Source organism: Fonsecaea monophora, assembly GCF_001642475.1.
Source record: "Fonsecaea monophora strain CBS 269.37 chromosome Unknown Scaff20, whole genome shotgun sequence".
Classification (NCBI taxonomy): Eukaryota; Fungi; Ascomycota; class Eurotiomycetes; order Chaetothyriales; family Herpotrichiellaceae; genus Fonsecaea; species Fonsecaea monophora.
This window is the reverse complement of record NW_019173951.1, coordinates 131,005-149,403: the sequence shown is the minus strand read 5'-3', so window position 1 is coordinate 149,403 and position 18,399 is coordinate 131,005. Positions and strand designations below refer to the sequence as shown.

At 51.8% G+C, this 18,399-nt stretch overlaps 5 protein-coding genes across 5 annotated transcripts; 3 read left to right on the top strand and 2 right to left on the bottom strand.

The window, feature by feature from the left end:
* Positions 1-1,086: 1,086 nt before the first annotated feature.
* Positions 1,087-3,426, top strand: AYO21_03875 (hypothetical protein; the record flags this gene model as incomplete). The annotated part of the gene is made up of 1 exon (XM_022653848.1): positions 1,087-3,426. The coding sequence occupies one exon, from the start codon at positions 1,087-1,089 to the stop codon at positions 3,424-3,426; it is 2,340 nt and encodes a 779-aa protein (XP_022513824.1).
* Positions 3,427-4,832: 1,406 nt separating this feature from the next.
* AYO21_03874 (hypothetical protein) lies at positions 4,833-6,225 on the bottom strand (the record flags this gene model as incomplete). The annotated part of the gene is made up of 2 exons (XM_022653847.1): positions 4,833-6,055; positions 6,141-6,225. The coding sequence occupies 2 exons, from the start codon at positions 6,223-6,225 to the stop codon at positions 4,833-4,835; spliced, it is 1,308 nt and encodes a 435-aa protein (XP_022513823.1).
* A 1,536-nt stretch (positions 6,226-7,761) lies between these two features.
* Positions 7,762-10,234, bottom strand: AYO21_03873 (acetoacetate-CoA ligase; the record flags this gene model as incomplete). The annotated part of the gene is made up of 3 exons (XM_022653846.1): positions 7,762-7,929; positions 7,989-9,806; positions 10,091-10,234. The coding sequence occupies 3 exons, from the start codon at positions 10,232-10,234 to the stop codon at positions 7,762-7,764; spliced, it is 2,130 nt and encodes a 709-aa protein (XP_022513822.1).
* A 4,280-nt stretch (positions 10,235-14,514) lies between these two features.
* Positions 14,515-15,822, top strand: AYO21_03872 (hypothetical protein; the record flags this gene model as incomplete). Its single annotated transcript, XM_022653845.1, has 2 exons — positions 14,515-14,595; positions 14,650-15,822. 2 exons carry the CDS (start codon positions 14,515-14,517, stop codon positions 15,820-15,822), a joined length of 1,254 nt encoding a protein of 417 aa, XP_022513821.1.
* Positions 15,823-16,275: 453 nt separating this feature from the next.
* AYO21_03871 (hypothetical protein) lies at positions 16,276-17,909 on the top strand (the record flags this gene model as incomplete). Its single annotated transcript, XM_022653844.1, has 2 exons — positions 16,276-16,365; positions 16,419-17,909. 2 exons carry the CDS (start codon positions 16,276-16,278, stop codon positions 17,907-17,909), a joined length of 1,581 nt encoding a protein of 526 aa, XP_022513820.1.
* Positions 17,910-18,399: the final 490 nt, after the last annotated feature.

The window sequence follows — 18,399 nt, the reverse complement described above, 5'->3', positions numbered from 1 at the left end:
GGCACTATGATATACCCTATGAGCTTGACGGTACACAGCACTAGTTATTGTCGGATTTTGGAGGCGAGAGCAAAACGTTCCAGGTGGTATTGTTTGTTATGGCTGAGCGAATTTTTTATATACTTGGGAGGAACCCTGTCTAGTTAGTATGTGGTTATCGTATGGTTTGGATCACGGAGGATAATATCTTTACTATAGCTATCCAGCATATAGCGACCTCGACATCATCACAATCTTACAGAGCTAAAGACCAAATGTTCACCATTCCAGTCTTGAGAAGGCCATGCTCTGAGCTTGGATAAGCCACCGGATGACGTATGTAGAGGTGGCACAGTCAAATTCTGGACCTGTAGCAGCACGTGGCTTGCTAGCTCCGCACGGATCAACGCTCACAACACTCTGCCAGTCATTTATCTTGGGTAACTTAGTCGAGAAGCCCCGCACTCTTGGCACCAGTCGGCTGAACTGCCATGTTCGGATCGCATATACGATTGGACAAAAGCAGGGCGCTTGTTCGTATCCTTGAGCCTCACTCGAACTTTGCACCCCCAACTCGTTTGCTACAGAACTGGCCTAGTTCTGCACCTCGATGCCCTTCTTACGGCACATCCTTCGCCGTGTCTTTCTGAGAAAGGGCAATTCTGCCTATATCTCGTGATATCTCGTGGGAGACCATCTCCCTCCTCGCACGAAGTCGATTTTCATGGCTCAAGAGCGTCCGATCGGCAAAGAGAATTGATCTCGCGGCGTCATGGAGTATTCTCTGCGTGAGGCTGACGACACGAGGTTTGTGGACCCAACGGGCCAACCGAATTGGCAAAATTGGTGACATCACGGTCGGGATCCTGCATTGTTACTCACAACGATTGGGTTTTGTTCAGGCTCCCATCCAGGCTCCGTAGACCAAAGGACCTGGCAAACGTTAGGCTCGAGTCCACATATGCAAGCCCTCGAGGCCTTACAAACCCACAACATGTGCCGAGTACAACCCAAGCCATTGACTATTTCAACGTTTCAATCGCCCGTAACTTCATTCCTCCTTTTACCCAGATTGTCTCCTTGTCTCCCCTTCTCCTCACACTCCAAATGGCACTACCTACCCAGTCTGATTGCAGTGTTTCTTCTGGTTCTATTCGCCTACCATTAACTCTTCTCGACACTTTGGTTCCTGGTTCTTCTCACCTCGCTTCACTCCTGCTTGGATCTGGTCTCGATGTCTCGTTGTTTGTCTCGTGGGGCGCCATCCTGGCTACAGTATGGGCAGCCCTCCATTTCGGCCTGATACCTGCGTATCAAATTGTTTTGAAAGCGCTCACCTCATCGGTGATTGTGGAAGAATATGATCCCATCTACGACCATGTCCTCAACTGGGCCAGCGCCCAAAAGTATCTGCAGAATATCCGTTCCCTCCGCGCTCATACGGCAGGGCAATACTACGACGGCCTGGAAGATTACGAAGAGGATGACCCCCTGCAGAAGCAGTTCCGGGAAGGCATGCCCGAGGATACCATCTTTAATTTCAATAACTGGTCTGCCCGGGCCCCGCCAACCTTTCGACCTCATTCTTCTTCGGGCTGGTTCTTCCACAGTTATCGATTGTTCAAACTATATCGAAATCGCGATCGGGTTGCCAGCGAATACACCGGCGCCGTGTACGAAAGAGAACGGCTTGAGATCTCAGTGATCTGGTTGTCTCCTCAGCCGATCAAGACCATGATTCAGGAGGCCCGAGAATTTCATCTCATACGTCGAACGTCCACAACCACAATTAAGCGCCCAACCCCAAAATCTCAGAGATCTGGACGTGGACAAGCATGGACAACTATCGCCAACAGACCGAGCAGATCAATGGCCACGGTCGTACTGGATAACGAGCAAAAGGCGGCTATTTTGAAAGATTTCAACGACTTCCTGCACCCGCGAACGGCGCGATGGTATAGCAATCGCGGGATCCCGTATCGTCGAGGTTACCTCTTTCACGGCTCGCCAGGCACCGGCAAGACTTCATTGTCTTTTGCCCTTGCTGGAGTTTTTGGGCTTGACATCTACTGCCTCGCACTGTCTGAGGCTTCCTTGACCGAAGAAGACCTGATCCTGCTCTTTAACAGCCTCCCAAAACGATGTATCCTACTCCTTGAGGATATAGATACCGCTGGTCTAGGCAGGGCACCAGGCTCGAACGATGTAGGAAAGCGACAGACAACAGACCAGTTACCATCTGGCGGAAATAACCAGGACAAGAAAACCCCTGCCGAGAATAAAGACGACAAAGACGACACCTCCGGAATTACAGGCAAGGCAACAGATCAGGCTGGTTCGGTCAGCAAAGAACCGACATTCAAGAACACGCTCACATTCGCAGGCCTCCTCAATGCTATAGATGGTGTTGCAAGTCAGGAAGGCCGGGTCCTCATCATGACCACCAATCACGTGGAAAGATTGGATGAAGCACTGACAAGGCCCGGTCGGATTGACTTGACCATCAAGTTTGACCTGGCGACCAAGCAGCAGATCAAGGATCTCTTTCTGCGGATGTACTGTGCCGACTCAATCGAGATGCGAAGGCAGCCGACCAAGATCAGCCATATATTGCCGAACCAAGCGGAAACCGACCGGCCTGGTTCAAGCACATTCACAGACTGGGGCACAGAGGGCAATCAGACCGATGGCCTCGAGAACAACCACAAGGACCCCCCAAAACCACGACTTCTATCGAGGGAAGCTTCCAACAGCAGCGCAGTCTTCGACCTGGCAGAGCGATTCGCCGATTCTCTCCCCGACCGGACCCTTTCGCCCGCTGAGATACAAGGCTTTCTCCTGGTCCGGAAGAAGTATCCCGCGCAAGCAGTCGCGGACGTGGTCCAATGGAGGGACGAGCAGATTCAAAAAAAGGTCGAGCCAAAAGTGAACAAGGACGCAGTGATGGCAGAAGTGGTGGGGTGTGACGAGAGTCGCACGGAGTCGAGCGATGGCGGGAAGACGGCGGGATTATCCTCATGCAAGAAAAACGAAATACCCAAGCAGCAGCAGCAGCATCAGCAGAAGATGATGGGCGTTCAAAACGGCTTCTCCGACGAGATTACGCGTGAGGAACCAACGCCATCATCCACGGTCGAGCCAGGAGCCGGAACCCTGCCGAGATCTGGTCCCGTTGAGAATGGCAATGGCAATGGCAATAACAAGGACGATGAGACCACGTGCGAGAATGGCGGCAAGGGGATCACGGAAGACGGAGATATCGACGACCAGGGAGACGACCACAACGGCGACAGTGACACCCTATGCACGCGTCGTCGACGACTCTGGGTCCCACACCCACGCTCAGACAGCCGACGACACGGACCTGCCGCCGTCAATGGGTATGCGCACGGCAATTCTGACGGCGACATCGATCTCGACTTGGACTGTGATGATGTTGAGTTTTGAATGTCCTCGATGAACTAGTTCGTCTCGCTTTTCAAGACCCAGCCTGGTTTGAAAGTGGGTGGGTTCCCTTTTTCTCCTCTGCTGTGCTTTGCTGTGCTGCGTTGCGTTGCGTGGTCACGTCTGGTCGACTCTGATCCTGGCGTTGACATAACAATGGTATCTATCTATCTACCCGTTTTGCGTTTGAATGTCAAGACAAGGGGGGAGTGGGAAGATCGAGAGAGGAAAAACCCAACATCAAAAGTAATCCTTCATGGGATTATATTTTATGGGACGTAATACGTTGGAATCTGAATCTGGATATATAGCACACGAATGAAGAGTAAACATGCAGGCATGACAGTAAAAAAAAGGTCGAGGCAATACACATACACATTCTCTCTGCCCCCGCTCTCTGTGTTACACCCAACGCTTCACCTCGCGAGATTATAAGTCAATTGAAACGGCGTAGGAGAGTTAGATAACTATGCTGACCGAGCCGCAATTCTCAGCAAAGTCCAAGTATACCCGTCAACGGTTGGTCACAAGGACACTGGATATTCGTTCATTCGTGGACGAACAAGTCAATTTCGGTTGTTTCTAGAGGCCTCTTCTGTTCCGTCTGATCTAGGTACCCCATCTAAGCATCTAGACAACATACCTACTGAATACCCGAGGACTCGGTACATCGGTCCATAGGTATGTAGGTAACCACACCCATCTACTAGACAAGTAATCAATGTGACTTTGGTGACCTGGTAACTCCTTAGGAAAAGCTGACGCCAACAACCAAAGAAACCCGAGTGGTCTGGACCTCCATGTCTCCGTGATTTTACCAGAACCCGAACCGCCCGACAAGCTCCCATCCTGAACATCTTGCTTAGGTCGATGTACACCAGTCAATGAAATGGATCCTGCCGGCCTTTTGTTTTAAGACCACCAAAACCGGAACAGACAGAACAGACACATAACCCCGCATTAACACATACCAAAGAAAAAAAAAACCAATCATTGCATCGGCCCAGAAGTCCCACACGATATTTGGAGCCTTTCATTTATTGTCCCACGGATAGGATCTGCTGAGATCCGAAATCAATTCCGATGAGGCTGTGAACAAGGCCTCAGGGAGGTCGTACCAACAGCTACTGATCGAGTCCACACACGAAAGTGGGAGTGCCGCGGAGTTTGGCGGCGTGATCCTGTCGTCACTGGCGAATGGCGGCGGCCTCCGAACCAGGCTGGCCACTGACGGTAAGCAGGAGTTGGTACAAAACTCAATGTCCGCTCAAGCCGGCAACATTGCTTCACCTCACGGCACAGTGATACCTCTTCGAGATCGTGACATGATATGCCAAGCATATCAGCTAGATGAAACTTTCACAAGCCACAGTGCATAACACGCAGCAGATGAATGAAGTTTCCGCTATTCACAGCTCCTGTAGCGCGAAGACATTTTGATCCCCAACAGACGAGCATGGGCTGCCTACGTCGACAACATTCTCGAGCGGAAGATCAGCTTTCTCATTTTCGTCCTTTGCACTCTCGCTTTCCCAGATTTCAATCTCGACATCACCATCAGCATCAGCATGAGTGGCGTGGACACGTTTAAGAGGGTAGCCAGGGGCTTCAGCCTTCTCGACTAGCGTGCTATCGAGTGCATTCGGGGTGGCAGAGCTCAGTATCTCGGCCAGTGTTGGGGCGTTTAGGTCTTCGATGATCTTCGCAGTTGACGTCAGTGACGTGCTGGCGGTGGAGGGTTGGAAGGTGAAATCGTGCGGCTGCTTCGTCTCTTCGCCTTCCACGTCAGTCTCTGCCTCTTCGTCGTCGTGCACGAGAACCACACTAGTGGCATCAAGGCCTTCGCCATAGTACTCCGCAGGATCGAGATCTGCGAGCGGGCTTCTGGGTTCGTCGTTCATCTTGACCTCCTTCCCCCTGGCCTTTTCCGCGGCGGCGTTGGCAGCAGCAGCAGCCATGGACCTGGTCACGGGTACGGTTACCTCGTTGGGATCAATGTTCTCCTTGCCTCTATCCACCGACGACGACTTCTTGTGCAGACTCTTGCTCTCGTCATCGCTGATATCCAACCCTGTGGCGCTCTGTGTCATGGTCCATTCGTTCATACGGTAGTCTTGGACTTCCTCGGTTTCCTCATATATGTCGAAGAACCATGACTTGGGCTTGCTGCTTTCAATTGTAGCCTTCTGAAGCTTGCGAGATTGAACTCGTGATTTCTTTGTGCCATTCAGGGCAGCGGATAAGGAGAGAGTGGGGGATTGGGTCGAACTAGAGAAGGGTGGTGGATTGAAACGCTTCCGAGACTGAAGAAGACCAGAGCGCTTACGCGTTGGCGAACGGCCTGCTGCAGGTGCAGAGACAGGGGTCGATGACGGCTTAACAAAGGTATCAAGACGTGGAGTGGAGGCAAGGGCCGTACTAAGACGATGTTGGGTGGACGAGAGAGCAGTCACATTCAAAGAATAGCGATGTGTCTTTGCGAGTGATACATCATCACCAAAGGCTGATCTCTTGCGTTTGTGCAACGAGTCGAGAATGCTTGGGTCGACATTTTCGCCGTCTGAGCCTCCGTCAACGTCGGGAGAGATGGCTCGGCGCTTCAAGGATGTTGGAGCAGAGTTTGGTGTGAGAGCTGACGGCAGAGATCAGTCTATCGGCCTCCATTGAGGAAACACTGGTTGCAACCAAGATTCCAACGCAAGGAGAGTGTCTCTTACCATTTTGTCGATTCTTCACACTCTGCAAGCTTCTCAGCTTGGATTCGTTCAAGATGCCAAACGGCTGACGAGCAGGCGTGGCCATTGGAGCTACAGCAGCCATTCCGACTGGCTGGTAGAGGTGAGATGATGGGGAGGAATCAGAGTTGCGTCAAGAGGGCTGATATGCGTGCGTGCTCTGCTCAGCCTTTCAGGCAATGTTGAGTTGTCTGGAGGAAATGGCCAATGCCAATGCGTGGCTGTCCTCGATTGATGACTCTGAGAATGTCGGTCGTGTTAGCTTGGGTGGAGATGTGGTTTGCATAAGAAATCACTCAAGAACTGTGAGAGGAAAGGAACGTTGGGCAGCAGTAGGGCAGAGGAAGAGGGTATATGGAAGTTGAGGGAGCTTACCAGGCGCTATGACCAAGCTGGCGCAGTCAAGGGAGCCGTTTTGGACGCGGGGTGTGTGAACGCGAGATCCTGGGCCAGGAGGGGAGAGATGGTCAATTTGACCAGAACAATCAGAGCGTGTAGGGTTAGATTGAGGAGCTACTGCAGGCCAGTGAGCAGCTGAGGAGAATCACGACGCGTCCTCAGGCAGCGATTGGGTTGCTGGAGGTGACCGTGGGCGGATAGTGAAGTGCAGATTGTGCAGAGACAGGGAAGTTGGCAGTTGAAAGAGGGAAGAGGGATGAGGGAGGATGTTGATAGGGGACGCGTCAAGTGGAGTCTGTGTGAGAAAAGAGACGCGACGGGCGGGCGACGGGGAGGTCAAGTGAGGAGGGCCAGCAATTTCCGAGGTGAATTTTCCACGCGCATCAATATTTTCGAGTTCTTATTCACTGTCCAGATGAGAGAGGGCTCTAAATTGGTACCTGATGTGCTCTATTGCCTTCATCTCTTGACTGCACTGATGATGACCGCCTTTTGGGATGTTGGTTAATTCTCACTTCTCCCTCACCTCGTATGCGAACGAGTAGCCGAGAAACGCGCCTCCCATTGGCCTGACCATTTACCGACTTGGCGGCCCGGAAAGTGACCTCAATGGTTTCAACCTTGTTACTGCAGCTGGCCTGCTGCCTGGTCGCCTGCAAACCGGAAACCCACCTCCAATCGGTCCCAGAAAGGAGTTGTCCGATCAAGGCATTCACGGTGTCGCCCGTGACCCTCACCACGTTGATACACGTTGGCGACCCTTGACACGGCCAGCCTCACCACTCCCACGATCCTGACGAAGACGTCGCTGATACCTGAGTGTCACGATGCATATGTCTCACCTCATCGTGAACCTGCAAATTTAGAACCACCGCGCCATCTCTGGCTGTCGGTTTCAATGAACGCGGCCTCAAACAATCTCTGAGACGAGAACATGGCTGCTACTTCTTTCACGTCATGCAGCCGTCGAGGACAAGGTAAAACGGAGGTGCAAACGAAGGCTAGTGAGGCTGAGATGCAAGCACGTCACGTCACCTCTAGCCATCAATGGCCGCCAAAGGTCGCAGCTTGAAGCATGGGTTCACCTCTACTGCTGTTGAGTTTCGTACTCGTCCATTGCCCAATGTACATTTTATGATTCTACCTCCTGTGGCATTCCCGGCTCTAAACATGCCTGGCACTCTGCTCAGCCACTGCAACCACACTACAACTTCGCCCTCGGTTCGGACAGATCAACCAGGTTTTCGTCCTTGGCGAACTGATAGTAATAGTTCAGGCTGTCCGGGTTCAGCAGCGTTCCAGACGGCTTAATGACTTTGCCTGAGACGATCTGTTTCACCGGCAATTCGACCTTCTTCAAGTTGACCGTTGTCTAGAGAACACATCATGTCAGCCAATCGTCACTGATCTTTCTATATACAGCGGACTTACCGGAATTTCTTTGGTCTCAAAGACAAATTTGGGCACATGCCGAGGACTGGTAGCCTTTCGAATGGCCTCCTTGACTTCTCTGACAAGTTGGGGCGTGAATTGATGACCAGGTTTCATCAACAGGAACAAAATCACCCTTTCATCTTGGTCTTGAGGTCTTCTTTGCCCGACGCAGATGCTGTCGCTGATCTTGTCTGCAAAGTGGGCCTCAATAATGCTGTATATCTCGGCAGAACCAAACCGGACGCCGCTGGGGTTCAACACGCCGTCAGCCCGGCCCAAGAACATGACTTGTTTCGTGACTGGGTGGATCATGATGAAATCGCCATGTGTCCAGACATTATCAAATCGTGCAAAATAGCTGTCGAAGTAACGCTGCGGGCCATTCTCCCCCAAAAAGGTGATGGGCATGGTTGGGAATGCCTGAAATGCGACCAGTTCACCGGGCACTCCATCCTCGACTTCGACGCCCTTGCCACCTTCGACGGTCTGGTCGAACACTTTGACCGGAACACCGAGCGAGAGACACTGGCAACCTCCCACATACAGTGGCAGAATTGGATTGCCTGTCCCAAAGCATCCAGCCAGGTCGGTTCCACCGGAGATGTTGTCCAACTGCACTGAAGGCGGAAACCCTTCGTCATAGACCCATTCGAATAACTGATCCGACAGCACCATCCCGGTGCTGGTGATGACCTCGAGGTTGCTCAAATCGCCCACTTTCTTTGGAACCACGCCGTTCGTCTGCAGTGTTTGCAGATACCTGGGACTGATGCCCAGATGCGTCACCTTCTCCTGGGCCACCAACTTGAGCAGGTTGGTCAAGTTGGGCACAAAGGGACTCCCGTCGTACATGATCATTTGACATCCCGTGATCAAAGCCTGCACACTGGCCAGATACATGATCCATCCCGTCGTCGTGTATTGCAGTTGTTTCGAGTTCGCATTGATGCGCCTGTGCAACCTATACTCTTTGTGGCCCGAAATAATGACCCCTCCAATCGCATGCACAATGCATTTTGGCTGGCCCGTCGTCCCTGAGGAATATACCACCAGAAAAGGGTCTGCAAATTCCGTGTCCTCAAACTCCAACTTGTCAGACTTTGCGGCAGAAATGAAGTTGGCCCACGTCGTGGCTCTCGGCACACTCGATACATCGGCCGGCGAATGCTGGAAGCGAGCTTGTGAGACGATGCCTTGGAACTCATCCACGCCTTCCATGCCCGCCATGATGTCCTTCATCTTGCCACGCAGGTCGATCTTTTTGCCGTTGTACACAGCCCAGTCGTCCATGAACAGAAATCGAGGCTTTATCTGGGTGAGTCGATCCAGGATACCCTTGACGCCCATATCCGTGGAGCTACTGCTGAAGAGGGCTCCAAGCGTCGTCGTCGCGAGAAAGACCGTCAGCGTGTCAAGACAAGTACTGGCGACCAGCGCGATCCGGTCTCCTTTTTTCACGCCGTGCGCTCTCATCGCCTGACTCAACCTGCCGACTCGCTGCCTCAGCTCCTTCCATGTGACGTGTCTGATGGGCTCTAAGAAACATCCTTCGCGGACCTCGGTGCAAGCAATCTTGTTGTCGGCTTTTGCCGCGTCGATGACCGGCCGTCCATTCTCGTCGCCGGAAAAGAGGATATTCTGGGCAAAATTCATGCGCACGCCAGTGAACCAGCGCGGAATGGAGTCCATTCGGGCAGATTCATCGACGACGGGTTCTGGAACGGTGCCCGAGTATACGATGGGGAAGTAGTCGAAAACATGGCGCCAGAAGGCAGCCCGTTGGGTGACTGAGTAGTTGTACAGGGCATCATAATTCTGCGAGGTGGAAAGTACCTGTCAGCTCAAACCCGGTCAAGTCCTAATCAAACATTGCCGTCGACATGGGTATCTCTCTGTCGTCTTCACCCTGGGATGGGACTGGAGTCTAGCGTCCTTGAGAAGAAGACACTTTTTCTCTCGACAGCCCACATCTCCGTGCCGATCTTGACAGACCGATTCCAGATTGCGGGCATCGGAGCGATTGAGGAACGACAAAAGAAGGAGATGATAGATCATCATTTGCAAACGCAGCACAATGTCGCGACACCTCATTCACATACCTCGAATTTCCGCCCGCTCGCCTTCTCCAAGCTCACTTTGAATTTCCACATATCGGTGCTCTGGGGATTCGGATGCTCCCACAATTTCCTCGGAATTGGATGCTCCGGATGCAGCTCCTGCTGCTGCTTGCGCGTCGACGTCATCTTCGCTGTCTGTGGAAAAAAGACTACTCGAGCCGTTGCTCCTGCTTCTCTCGCCCTTGTCGTTGGGAAATCCAAACAAGACTCAAAAGAATGCTCTTCTCCTCCGGAGAGTAGTCACCGCGCACCAACCGACCCAGCAGCCAGCTAAGGGTAATCAAGTTGGGAAAAAGGAGAACGGTTCCGAGCGACTGTCCCCGCGTCTCTATTCTCGATCCGTTTCCCAAGGCACGTGTCGATAGAGCCGTAGATTTCTCGAGTACCTGATCGCGAGCGCTGCCCTTTTTCTGTCGCCCACGTACTAGCAATTCTCGCTTCGCAAGGAAGTGCGATAGCAGTTCCAGCTAGGTTTTGTGTTTGTGGTGCGTCGGATCCGGCGGAGGCGGAGGCGGGCGCGGGCAGTCGACCACCCAAAAATGGCCTGATAGTGATATTTACGCTGCGAGGGAACTGAGGATATGACAAAACAATGGAGAGAGAGATATAGATAGATCGATAGATTTATCCCAGACTCTTACACCCAATATATATTGGTATATGTATATCTGTACCTCGGTAGGAAGGTAAGTGAGTAGAATGGTAGGTATGTTACGAGGAGGATATATATGAATGGATGGACGGGAATGAAACTGGGAATGGGATTAGAATTGGGATGGACGAAAACCCCAAACTAAAATATGGGTACGGCAAAGCGGAATTATCCTGCCACCTGCTTGCGAGGAGTCGAACGAGTACCTCGTACATCGGCGGAACCCAAGTTTGCTCTGTAAGAGTATGGACTTAACGTCCGTTTCGTTCTAGGTATGTACTGTAGTCGATGGTCTCAACTCCGGCGGCCAGCCCGCCACGCCGGGAAAACGAGATGAATCCCCGGGCCTAGAACCCACACCTTTACTTTATCCAAGCCTGCCCCGGGCTTTGTGTCTACAAACACACACGTACCTGACTCCTCAAATGTGCACGTATGCACTGTACCAGAACATACAACCCGCGTAAAGTACCCCGAATATCCCTCGTCGGCCTTTCGACCTCGTGCACATCGTATTATCAGGCATCGTGTTTTTCTCGTGGGTATGTATGTATCTACCCCGACCAATTCCGGTGGATTGGGACACGAACAAAAGCCTCGGCAACAAAATCCCACGGAAAGGGGAAAAAGCACACATTTGGCCATAAAATGTGGGCGGATAAATGTGGGGTGGGGAGAGAGAGAGCGAGAGAGGGGGCGGCGGGCATGCATGCGTGCATGGCAAGTGGAACATCTAATCAAGTGTCCCGCCGGCCCAGACAGATCAGACAAAAATACGACGAGTCGGGAAGAAAATGTATCTCTCTGACGAATGCTTGCGCGGTTCCGAGGCCCAAGAGGTGAAAAAGACAGGGCATATTGATTCGCGTGGGACAAGCAAGGCAAGGACTGAAGATTCTGTCAATGCACTTCTCGCCGATTAATCGGCGGAGCTATAGCGTCTACGGACATGGTCCGAAGAAGCTTCGGTGGGAGACGTCCAAAGCCACAGGACCACCGAGCATTCGCTTCCGGCGTCCTTGAACTCGAATTCTTACGAGCTTCGGTGTCTTGGTAGTGTATGCTCCGAATCTCAGCTCGCCTCGGATCCGGGCGGTGAAGTTATGGTGGCGTATCAATCCCACAGTAAACTAGGCTGGCTCTGGATATAAGAATGGAGCTTTGTTGGTCTTATTGCTATACACATATAGGCAGGCTTGCCACCTGCTCAATGTCTGAGTAAGAATATCCCCGACACTGATACTCGATCAGAACAACCCCGTGCGCCTATCGCATAGTTATTGTCTTCTTCCCCGGTTGTTTCTGTCCGCTCCCACCTCATGACTTGACGAAGAATCTTCCTTCGTTCTGCATCTTGATCCTGTGGTCTCCACCCAAGACGCTATGCTGTGTTTGCTATTGGATCGCATATCTTCGATCAGCTGGGAGGGTTCATCGTAGTTAATGCTGGTGCTTTGTTGGTACCTGGGCTTGCAGTGAAGAGGGATTGGGAGCGCTGGCATTGGATCCGCGGAACGCAGGCCGGATATCGGCCTCGCATGATTTGATGGCTGTCGTTGACTGTGATCGTCACTAAGAGTAGACCGTTTGGCCCATTTCCTCAGGGTGGCTAACGTGACTGGAAGCGCGACTGACGAGCTCTTCCGGGCTCTGGTCCTTCTGGACCTTTTCCTCTCGGTATAAAGCTTTCCTTCTCGTCCAGCCAAAGCATTGGCTGGCGCCATATTTGCCTTCCTCCTCTCGACAATAGGGTCCTCAACCAATGTGAGACTGGACCGGGACGATGCCGAGGCAGATACAATATGAGTCTGTTGCGTGTCGTCGATCTCAGCTGCTAGCTTTTCGATGAGCTTTTGATCGCCACGCTTGCTGCAGTACCTGGCCGAAATCAATCCCGCCAGACCTGTAAGGAGTGCGAACCCGACGATGCTGCCAAAGACAATAAAAAAAGGCCAGTAGTTGTTTTCTCCGGCTCCCCTGGATACAAGCACGATGTCCGTTTCATCTAAAAACGCTTGTGCCTCGTGGAGAGGTATAACTGGCATAGCGATCGGTGATTGCCAGCCGTGCCGATGGGTGAGGAGGCTGAGATGAGGTAGCGGCTGGAGGTTTCTCAGGTATCGGGCCAAGAAGAGGAAGCAAGCGATGCAAACGATGGTCGTGCTCTAAACTGGAGAGCAATGCGTAGATGAGCTCTCCAGATGCACCAACAAATCACATAAGAGATATGACAAGCGATGCGATGTAACAGTAACGGTACGAAGTGACGGAACAATAGCCCGATGAGAAAGGAGGAAAAGAAGAGCATGCTCAGACAGGTATGGATTTTGAAATGCCAGGCACAGGAATTGATTGCACTTGCCAGGATTGTAGGAGTCCATAGCTCTTGATCTTCCTCGACCTTTCCTCCCTGCTCTTGTCCAATTTTGTGCCGAAACTGGAAGTCGGGCCCTTTTTGGTGATATGTACACTGTGGCTGAAACCGACGATAGCCACTTCTGTTATGTTTTTGTCGGAAAAGTTTTCATGTCTTTCAATATGTAGTCTTGATAGAAGCGAAGAGGAAGATATGTTGCTTTTTATTCCAACGAAGCAGCGTCCCTCACGTCACCGTCCAGGGAGCTGTTTCTTCTTCTTCTCTGGGTTGGGTCGTCTCTTATTTCGATACCAGGCCCGATGGGATGAGAGGATCGATGGCGCGGCCATACCTGCGACGAAAAAAGGTCAGGATTGTGGCATTCAACTCGGGAGGATTCACTAAACAACTCACATTTGTTGAAGTCCAACCCAACCGAAAAGCAAACTCATGAGCCAGAAGCTCACCAAAACCCAGCATCATGCCGTTCACAAAAGGCAGGACGAGGTTTATCGCGGCCCCCCGTAGTATCGACCATATCGTCGGAGGCTGATATATTACAACGGGCTGAGTGCCGTTATTATCTGACGATTGAGGCGGTGAAGAAGATGGCGGGGAGAGTGATGAGTATGCCTCAGAGTCAGAGGGAATGGTCAATTGAGAAGCTGAGAGATCTTGAGGAGGTGAAGGCGACTGATCCTGGCGCGAAGCCATGACGGAAAAATGGGATGGTTCGTGGTAGATGCGGAATGGATGGTGAAGAGGTCTGGAAGAGAAGTCAAGAAAGCCACAGTTGGTTATTCATTCTTCCTCAAAGGAGCGACATTGAATTAGAATTGAAAGGGATCGGAGGTACGTGTAAATTTCCCTCTCTGGAACCCAACAAGAGTAGATTTCAAGCAGCTTCAAAGCAATGCGTGGAAGCTCTCGGTACAATTGTTGTCGCTTCAAAGATATTCCAGGCACGAGATTCACAGCCCAACAAATCAGGACACTGACAAGGCTGCTTAAGTAATAAATGAGCTGCGCCTGGTGCGCCCATGGGTGCCCAGAGCCGCCCAATTAGGGATCCGGCGAGTAGGTCGCAAGTTTCTCGGCGAAGAGTTGCCTGAGCCTTGGGGCTGAGGGGGGCTTGGGGTGCAACTATCACTATCCTTTAGTACTTGTAGGCGACCTCTTGTGTGACGTACTACCTTCTCCTGGTGCCTTGTAAAGCCGACTTTACACCTCATTCTATTCACTTCTAATTCTCTCCAGTGTCACTCTTCGGCTGCTTTGCTGAAGACGACACCAAGTTATCGATTAGTTCTCACCACAGTTTCCATTTGACTGGTTTACTTCTACCTCTCCCCTTGTCCCAACATATTCTATTGCACCATTCAAAAGTCCTCCACAGGCATGGCGAATCCAGATCCTGCAGAACAAAGTTCCTTAATTGCACAGTTCATCGCGATTGTGGGAACAGCAACCTCCCGACGAGTAAGATGGCCGATGTGCGTTGCGCGTGACTTCAATTGCTAACGACTTTCATAGGCTCACCAGTTCCTTGCCGCCAACGACTGGAATCTCGAGGCTGCCATTTCGAATTACTATGCCACTTATGACGACCAGTCTTTCGACATTCCCGATGATCCCGATGATTCAGACTACGTCGATGAAGAGGATCCAGATTCATCGCATCAGACCCAATCTCAACCTCCACATCCTACGTATGGCGCAGGTCGGAGACTAGGGGAGGGTCCTTCAGAGTCCGAGCCCACGCCTGCCGCCGCCTCCTCCGCCTCGAGCTCTTCTCAGCCCAAAAACAATCCCTCCTCACAAAAGAAGTTTGCCACTCTGGGCGACTTCTCTTCAAGCGGTGCGAACGGTGACGACTCGGACGACGACGAGAAACAAGACCTGTTTGCTGGAGGCGAAAAGTCAGGCTTGGCAGTCCAGAATCCGGACGACCTGAGGAAGAGAATCTTGGAAAAGGCTCAGAAGCGAGGTCCTCCACCAAAAGAAGCTGCTCCCAAGAAGTCATTCTTTACAGGTTCAGCGCGCACCTTGGGGGGCGATGACGCACCCTCGCGTGAGATCCCCGCTGCACATCAACCTCGTGGCAGAGCAGAGAGAGTCGAACGAGTACTGCATTTTTGGCAGGATGGGTTCAGTATAGACGACGGGGACTTGTACCGATTTGATGATCCCAGAAATGCAGAGATTCTAAACTCGATTCGACAAGGGCGGGCACCGCTGAACATCATGAATGTCCAGCCTGGTCAGGAAGTGGATGTGGAGATCAAGCAACATGAGGAAAAATACGTCAAGCCCAAGAAGAAGTACAGACCATTTGAAGGGTCAGGCCAACGTCTCGGAAGCCCAACCCCTGGAGTGCCTTCGATGCCTGGGAGCTTCACTTCAGAAACTACAGCGCCAGCATCTGCAGCACCCTCTGCAGCACCTCCGACAACCGAAGTGGATGAGTCGAAGCCAATCGTCACGCTGAGAATTAGTCTTGGCTCCGGAACCAGACTGACCACGCGCTTCAACACAACGCAGACGATTGGAGACGTGTATGATTTCGTTCAACGAGCCGAGCCAGGTGGTCGGGAATTTGTTCTGCAGACCACCTTCCCCACGACAGATCTCAAAGACAAGTCCCAGGTTCTTGGGGAGATGGCAGAGTTCAAGAGAGGAGGGGCCGTGGTTCAGCGATACCTCTGAATTGTGACCGTAGCATCACGTTGGCGTTGTGACCTGGAAGTTGGCTTTCAGGAACGGATTGAGCGGGAATTTCAAAAAAAAAAACTAAGGGCCATAGGGGGCTCACTTCAGTACGAGAGCACGAACATGAGTATGGCGGTCAGCATGGCCAAACCCTCCTTGTGCTTGAGAGAATAGAATTAGAACCATGGCTTCAAAGCAACTTCTACATGACTTGGCAATATCCGAGGTCGATCTCCCGTGTACCAAGTACTTGGTAGGTACTCTGTAGACAGTAAACACTCTTGGCCCTTGCACGGCCTTGTACCTCGCTAGCTGCTTTAGTGCGGAGGAAATTCGCTGCACTTGCCCTCGAATGATCGGCTGGAACTTTTTATGCTGTCCATTCCCATCTTGAAGCTGTGACATGATACTCCCACGCGCGACATTTTCCGTCAGCGCACCGTGTCCAGTATGTCAATTTCCATGGGGTTGAGGTGGTCAGGTCGAGGAATCCGTGGAGTTCAGAGGAGGGCGGTCGTTGGTGCCGGAAGCGGGCGATATGTATGTTGCTGCTGCCGCGACTTCTCGCTCGACATATACACTAACTGTGGCAGTTCTCCCATTATACCTTGAACTCTAGGTCAATACGAAGACCAGGCACATACTCAAGCCAATTGAACTCGGCGCAGCAAGTTCGATCCCTTTCCCTCTTTGGCTGGGGCTCCAGCAAGACCTCCAGCGAAGCTGCACCAGCAGTCGAGGCTACTGCGCAGGCATCGTCGCCCTCCTCCACCCCGACAATTGAATCGACACGCACAGTCAAGGCCTCGCACTCCACCTCAGATTCCGCCGACCCGACAATTACCTCCACCGGCGAATCGAATGCTCTTCAAAGCATCGAAAATTCGATTCTACAATCGCAAGAAAGTACATCCGCAGCAGCGGCAGCAGCAGCCAGTGACACACCAGATCTGGCCAGTGTTCCAGAGGGCATTGGATACTTGAAAGATGTCTGTGGTCTTGATTTCGGCACGGGTCCGACTGCTCTCATGCAGTTTTGTCTCGAACATATACATGTGACCGGTGGACTGTCCTGGACAGCATCAATACTGGCCCTTGTGCTGCTCATCCGTGGGTCCATTCTTCCGTTTGCGATCTCAGCGTCCGACATGACTGCCAAATTCCAAGAAATAAGTCCTCTCATAAGACAAATACAAGCAAGGAGTCAAGAGGCTTTGGCAAATCATGATCGCACAGCGGTCCTCGAGGCACAGATGCAAATGCGAGAGCTCAGGAAAGACGCCAAACTCTCTTTCATAAAGATGTTCCGGCCCATCCTATTTCAAATCCCGCTTGGTTACGGAGCATGGAATCTTCTCAGAAACTGCTCACATCTACCTGTGCCCGCCTTCGAAGCTGAACACTTTCTGTGGTTAAGTAACATAGCTGTTACTGACCCGACCTATATCTTGCCTATAGCCACCGCAGCACTTACATGGGTCAACCTAGCAACCACTCAAAGATCGCAGGGTGGACAGTCTCAGCTCCCCGGCATGGGTGTGGTCCGAAATGTTATTCCACTCATCACGGGAGGCTTCCTTGCATTTCAGCCAGCCTCCGTTCAGATCTATTTCTTAGTGAACAGCTTTTTCACTCAGCTACAAGTCAGCGCCCTGCAGAATAAATCTTTCAGACGTCTGCTAAAATTAACCCCGCTGCCGCACCACAATTCCAAGTCAAGTAGCACCACCCCATATTCACGGATGAACGTCCAGCCAACGGTAATCGAGACCACTGCTCGAACCACCACTGCGACTCCTGAAACGACTCCTGAGCCAACTCCAGCGGCGGATCGCAGTATCATCGACAAAGGGGTCGATTCAGTGAAATCCATGGGGAAGAAAGCGTGGGAGAATGTGTCTGGTTCTTCCAAAGAGCAAATGGAGAAGAAAATGAAAGAAAAACAGCTTGAAAAACAAAAAGAAGCGGCAGCACGGTACGAGGCACAACGAAGGCAAGATCTCGAGATCCAGCGGTCGTACCGAAACGCCGTTGCGAGTAGACAAGTGCCTAATCCTGGTTCACCATCGACACCAAAGAAATGACACTCACGCGGACATTACGGGACACACTTCGGGTGAAATCATGCAAAATCTGCCACACTTGCGCTCCACCAAAAGCGAGTACGTTCTGGCATGCCTTTTGTTGTTACACTGCGACACGGTCTGATTCTGCTCTACATTGGACGGTGATGTGCTCGAGCAAGCTAGAAAACCGAAAGATCTCACAAGTCTTGAAACGGTAAAGCGACATCTCAGCTGAATGTACAAAACCCAAGGGCAGGCGCACACGTTATTCCCAATCACAAACTTCTGGCATGTGTATTAGAACATTCAGTGATGGGCATCTCAGGCATTGCAGGCTGCATGGTGTCTAGAGGCGATGGATCTTTCCTCTTCGGGTTGATGCCCAGGTGTATATATAACGCAACCTACGACCGTCAAGGGCAAAGGAATGTTGGAAAAGAGATCCATGTCTCAAGATCATTTCGACCAGCCTGGAAGATGGTATTCTTGTACAACTTTCGTACTGCAC